The sequence below is a fragment of the Mauremys reevesii genome, linkage group 17 (assembly GCF_016161935.1).
Source record: "Mauremys reevesii isolate NIE-2019 linkage group 17, ASM1616193v1, whole genome shotgun sequence".
Taxonomy (NCBI): Eukaryota; Metazoa; Chordata; order Testudines; family Geoemydidae; genus Mauremys; species Mauremys reevesii.
Window position 1 is genome coordinate 326,305 of NC_052639.1, and position 6,000 is coordinate 332,304.

The following is a 6,000-nucleotide window of genomic DNA, read 5'->3' on the forward strand; positions in this document are numbered from 1 at the left end:
GTGGCGGGTACAGGGCAGTGGGTGGCTGGTCTGTGCGTGGAGGAGCAGGGCGAGATGCTGGGGTCTCTGCCAAGGGGCAGTCTAAGGGCCGGGGGTCTGCGCTGCAGCCAGTGCCCGGGCGAGGTGGCTGGGAGGGGAGCTGTCAATCTGTATTTCCACACTGGGCCCGATTCTGCCACCTCACTCAGCGCACAGCACGGTTAGGCTGAAAGGTGCTAATGACTGTCATTGGGGGCTGGCACCCACAGCCAATCACAGACTGCACTAAAGCCAGTGGCTGCCCAGCGCCCTCACTCCGGCTCCATGCAATGTGCAATCAACCCTCTCTGTGCAGTGAAGTGACTGCCACCAACAGAGGCCACTGCCCAAGGCACTGGGCTCTGAAGCCCAGGGGGCTGCTCCACACGGCTGTTTTCAGCTGGCCAGCACAAGCCCTGCTACTGCAAGGCTGTTACCTGCCCTGGGAGACTCGCCCCCTGCAGCAGTGTAGACCAGCGGTTCTCAAACGTTAGCGCTCAGGATGGGGGCAGCCCACAGAGACCCTCTGCCTCCGCCCCAGGGACATGCTGGATGCTTCCGGGAGCAGCACGGAGCCAGGGCAGGTAGGGAGCCTGCTTTAGCCCTGCTGCACCGCTGACCGGACTTTTAGCACCGGAAATCTCCCGGTTTGGCTTCAGTAGCCTCCGGGAGATAGAGGGAAGGAGGGGGAGGAACTGATGAGCGGGGCCTGCGGATCCTCTGGAGTTCGATCGGGGACCCCCAGGGGTCCACAGACCCCAGTTTGAGAAACTCTGATGTAGACCAGGGTGGCGGCTGAGGCATTCCCAGAATACCGGACATCCCGGTACTTCCAGGAATGGCGTGAGCCTGTCCCCGCTGGCGTGACCTCGCACACTCGGTGTGTGTGAGTTCACGCCAGCAGGGGTGGAGCAGCGCGCTCTGCCAAATGGGGCCCTCCATCCAATACCAAACAGAAGCATTCACGGGACGGGGGCAAACCACCCATGAAGAGGACTGTCTGATTTCAAACCGGATGAACAGGCAGCCTGGTGTAGACAAACCTAATGTGTCCAGTGCACCAGGGCCCTGTTACCCTGCCCCCCCACCCCCTACCCCAGCTCTCACCTTCCGGGTACTGGGAACGAAGTCTTTGTCCAAACTGACGATTCGAAACTTCACTGCAAAGGAGCAGAGGTAGAGGCGGGAATCAGCCCCGGCTCGGTTTGTCTGAGTGAATTCCCAGCTGGGGAAGGTGCCAGCCGGACGCCCTGGGCACTGACGGCCTCTGTGAACCCGCAGAATGGGCCCAGCCCGGGCAGCACAGCGCCAGCTTCCCCCACTTCCCCCCGCAGCCCTGCCCTGGGCGGCTGGAAGGGAGTTCAGCAAGGGCGACATGTGAGAGGCTTGTCCCCGGCCCCAATTCCCACCCCCTCCTGCCCTCTTGCCCCCGTCAGAGACTAGAGGCTAGAGCCCTACCTTCCACCCCTCCGCAGATGCCCCCTCCCTCGCCCCAGCCCTAGGCTGCCTGAGACCCTCCACCGTGGAGCCCTGGATGGGTAGGTGGTGCAGCCCACAGCCTCCAAGCACTATGCAGGTGGTGCAGCCCCCAGATCCCCAACCCCCGGAGCTCCCATTGGCTGGGAAAGGGGAACAGTAGCCAATGGGAGATTTCGGGGTGGTACCCACAGGCGAGGACAGAGTGTGGCAGAGTTGCCTGCCCCACCCAACCCCCAGGAGCCACTGCCAGACATGCTGGCCACTTCCGGGAGCGCCGTGGGGCCAGGGCAGGCAGGGAGCCTGCCTTAGCCCCACTGCCACCCCGGAGCCACTCGAAGTAAGCGGCACCAGGCTGAAGCCCGCATCCCTCCTGCACCCCAACCCCCGTCCTGAGCCCCCTCCTGCACCCCACACCCTTCCTGCACCACAACCTCCTGCACTGAGCCCCCTCCCACACCCTGCACTCCCTCCCACACCCCAACCCCCTGCCACAGCCCTACATGCATGGCTCTGCATACAATTTCCCCACCCAGATGTGGCCCTCAGGCCAAATAGTTTGCCTACCCCGGGCTAGATGGAGGGGTGGTCAGGCAGCTCTGTGCAGTGCGTGATGCCCGCACCCCCAGGCACCGCCTCCGCAGCTCTCATTGGTGGCAGTTTCCATCCAAAGGGAGCTGTGGAGCCGGTGCTGAGGGTGGGGGAGCACATGGAGCTTCCCTGATCGCCCCTGTGCCTCGGGGCCGGACATGCTGGCTGGCTCCGGGGAGCTGTGCGGAGCCAGGGCAAGCAGGGAGCCTGCCTTAGCCCTGCTGCGCCACGACCCGAACTTTAAACGGCCCAGTCAGCAGTGCTCACCGTAGCCACCAGATCCCTTTTCGACTGGGCGTTCTGGTAAAAAACCAGACGCCTGCCAACCCTTCCCCCGGTCGGGCAGTGCAGCCTTCAGCGCCCCCAGGCCTGGAGCGCCGGGCAGCCGAGCACCAGCTCCAGCCACCTGGAGTCCCTGACCACAGGCCCCCTAGCCCCAGCCCACCCCAGTCGGGGGCCCGGCTATGAGGGAAGAGCCGCAGAGCACCAGCGGGAAGCAGGAGGGGTCCCGGGGACGAAGCGTGGGCAGGGCCACGCAGGGCTGTTTGGGGAAGGTTAGTGTCCCCCAGCCTCTGATACCTGCTGTTCATGGAGCTCAGCCTCCAGGGCCCAGCCAGCCTCCCACCTCCCTGCTGAGTCCGCCAGAGGAGGCCGATCGGTGCCCCCTGCAGTGTCTGTGCCATCACCAAGGACGGGCTGAGACCCCCACTTGGTTCCAGACAGGCCTCCAAACAGGCCTCAGGCTTTGGATTTCTTGGTGCTGGGTGCAGACAGAGGCCTAGAAGTGAGAGTCCCGAATCCCTCGCTAGGCCCCCATCCCATCCCAAGGGCCTGGGGCCCCAGGAAACTCCCTCCAGCAACTCCTGCCCTCTCACCTGTCTGTCCCGGCTTGTAGACGGCCTTGTCCGTCTGCACAAAGGTCCCGGGCTTCAGCGCCCGCAGCAGCACCTTCTTCCGCTCAGAGAACTGCAGGGCATCTCCCCGGATCGAGACGTGCAGCTCTGCCACTTCCTGCTGCCCCCCGGACGGGGCTGGAACCTGTACACGGGGACCCCAGCAAGGCCACAGTGGCTGGTAATGGGCCGGTCGTGGCGCAGACCCGCTATTGCACGGGGGTGGGGGAGCAGTGGTGTTTGTGAGGAACCCTGTCACAACTCAATGGCCCCCGCCCTCAGGGAGTCCCCTGGGAAGGCAGATCTGCATTGTATATTTCTAACGCTGCTGTTAGCATTGCAAAGCATTTTGGGAAGGGTCAAAGGTGTGTGAGCGGGGAGTGGAAGTTTCCTTTGCAGGTACGAGAGGCCGAGGGGGGAGAGAAAGACGAAAGCAAAGAATGGGTTAACTCAACACTGCAGCCAGCAAGCTCAGTCTGAAGATAAGATGCTAACTCCAGCCAGCTCAAGGCCACAGCACACATCTGACTCTCGGCTGCCGACCAAGAAAGGGGGGGCCCGAAATCCACAAACCAACCGTGAGAAAGGAAGATTTAATTGAACAGACACAGACCTGCAGAGCCAGCCCATAACAAGCGAGGCAAGCGAAGGCCAGCACAGAGGAAAACAAAGAGGACAACAGAGTCTAGCTGGTGTGTTTTGGAGAAAGTCAAGGAGGCCACAGGAAGCTGGTTTGCACTGGGACAGAGGGAACCAGGAGCAGAGGTCCCCGAATGGAGCACTCCCCCACCCCACCCCCGATGAGCCAGGACTTAAAACCCTCCTGATAGCTGGAGCAATCTGGAGAGCACAGCAGATCTTTGGACGACCTGGGCCCTGGACAGCACTCCCGTCCACCTTCCCCCCTCTCTTCTTCTGACGTTACACCCAGACTTGACCCGTGTGTGAGTATGAAAGTGGGTTAGGGCTTGGGTCTCTAAAGCTTTCTTTCTTCCCCTGAGTGACGTGGGAGCGTTCCCAGCACTCTCTGCTGTATTTTATTATTTTATTAATAAAGCTTGAAAATGTAAACACTTGGTGTGTTCGTCATCTCCCCCCCAAACGATCCTGCAGCGTCAGCCAGATCACCTGACGCTCCAGGCAGATTGGTAACGAAAATCTGTCACAACCCCCCTCCCCAGGCTGGGGGCCCTGAATGGGAGGGAGCATGAACCTGGGGCGCTCGATGGAGTCGGAAGCCAGGGCGCTCTGTGCCCCCCACCCATCCCCGCTCCCCCCTGCCTGTCGCTGCTGAGGGATGGGCTCGAGTTCTGTGGCTACAGCTGCCCAATGAGTGACCAGCTGGCCTGGTGCTGCAGACCCGGGGCTGACGGGCTCTGTGCCCAGGGCCAGTGCCCAGGGCCGTGCCAATGGCTGCGGGCGGGGGCTCACCTGGAAGCGCACGTTCTCGTGCAGACGGGGCTCCCGGACCTCTCTCTCCAGCAGGGTGATAGCGCTGGGCCCATCCCCCCTCTCCAGCCGGACGCTCACCCGGACGGTCTCATTGAGGTCGCCGAGATGAACTGACACCGTCCCTGTGTGCGGGTGGTAGAGCTCGGCTGCGCTCACCACCACATAGTGCCTGGGGAGGGGAAAGCACCGGGCAGTGGGGGAGGGGACAGCTCAGAGCCTCCCCCAGGACTGGGTGTGACTCCTGATTTCTGAGTGTCCCCCCTGCTGGGACAGGGCTGCGTCGATGGTGCTGGAGGCTGATTTGTTTCTCTAACCACAGGGCAGGGGCAGGGCAAGGTCCCCTCGCTACATCCCCCGCCCCAGCCTGCCTCCCGTGGAGCTGGAGGGGCCCCGGGGGACGCATACAGGGGTTCAGTCCCCCTTCATCCCCGGTCTCTCGGCTGCTCGGTCTGCCCAGAAGGGGGCAGCTAGTGGGGCTGAGAGTGAGCAGAGACCCCTGCGCACGGCGGGGGGGGGGGGAGGCTGGTTAGTCTGGGGCTGTACTGAGCACCTGAGCCCTTTGCAGCCAGTAACCGGCTTAGATACAGGCCCACCCCCACCCCCACCCCAGTCTGCACCCCGGGGCCTCCGCCCGCCCTCGCAGGAACCCTTCGGCGTTTGCACCGTCGGGGCGCTGCCCGGTTCTGCTGAGACGTTGGTTTAACACGCTGGGTTCGTGGGTAATTTCTGTTCTATTGCACTGGTGCCTAGAGACCCAGCCCAGCCTGGCCCCCTGCGCTGGGGCTAGACAGACCCGCAGGCAGAGACAGGCCGCGGCCTGAGGAGGTGACAGGCTGACGGGAGCAGGCGGCCGCAGAGGATCGCGAACAGACAGATGAACAGACAGATAGACACGGACAGGGCTTACGGCTCTGCAGACGTCCCAGCTGTGAGGTGCAGGAGCAGCAGCAGGCAGGTTACTGGGGCCCCCATTCCTGGGGTGCAGGCAGACGGGCAGGCACAAGGGGACACACACACGTCACCCTCCTTTGGATCCTTCTTCCTCCCTCTCCCCCGCTCTGTGCTGGAGACCAGCCTGCTCTGCCCTGATACAGACTCTGGAGCTGGAGCTTCGCCTTTGATCCAGGGTAAACAAGGGTTGTGTCAGGTCTCTGGCAGGACTGGGGGACGCAGCAAGGACAATATTTACCCACCACCCCCAGCTGCTGGATTCGAGGCTCTGACAGGTTCTTGCAGCTTGAGTCAGAGGATGCTGCCTGGCAAAGGCTCAGAGGAGCCAGGGGGCCCCTTGCATTGGTCACACGGCAGGGGGTGGGACCCCTCTTGGGGTCAGTGGTGGTGCAGTAGCCGAGATGCTGGGAAAGCCCTGGCAGGAGCAGGGGGGAGGAGCTTGCTGAGAAATGAGTTCGTTAAAGTGGGTTCTGGCAGCGACCCCACTACTGCAATGCAAATGAGAAGAACATTGAAGTTGCTGAACATGTCTCATGAAAACCCCATTCACGATCGCTTCTAACGTTCCTGCACTGGGACGGCTGGGGATGAAATTTCCATGCTCAGGCTCTGCCTTGGG

The 6,000-nt window shown here is 62.5% G+C and overlaps 1 protein-coding gene across 19 annotated transcripts in view; it reads right to left on the reverse strand.

Moving 5' to 3' along the window:
- Positions 1-5,604, reverse strand: part of LOC120385046 (alpha-2-macroglobulin-like protein 1) — a 224,513-nt gene extending 218,909 nt beyond the window's left edge. For 4 of the 19 annotated variants that reach the window (XM_039504140.1, XM_039504127.1, XM_039504136.1 and 1 more), the window contains exons 1-4: positions 5,338-5,602; positions 4,410-4,599; positions 2,961-3,123; positions 1,126-1,178 (exon numbers count right to left, since the gene is read on the reverse strand). In XM_039504140.1, the coding sequence (XP_039360074.1) occupies positions 1,126-1,178; positions 2,961-3,123; positions 4,410-4,599; positions 5,338-5,402 (471 nt within the window). In that variant the 5' untranslated portion in view covers positions 5,403-5,602. Of the gene's footprint in view, positions 1-1,125; positions 1,179-2,960; positions 3,124-4,409; positions 4,600-5,337 lie in introns of all 19 variants that reach the window. The other 15 variants (XM_039504137.1, XM_039504125.1, XM_039504129.1 and 12 more) reach the window with 8 other exon arrangements.
- Between the last annotated feature and the right edge of the window lie 396 nt (positions 5,605-6,000).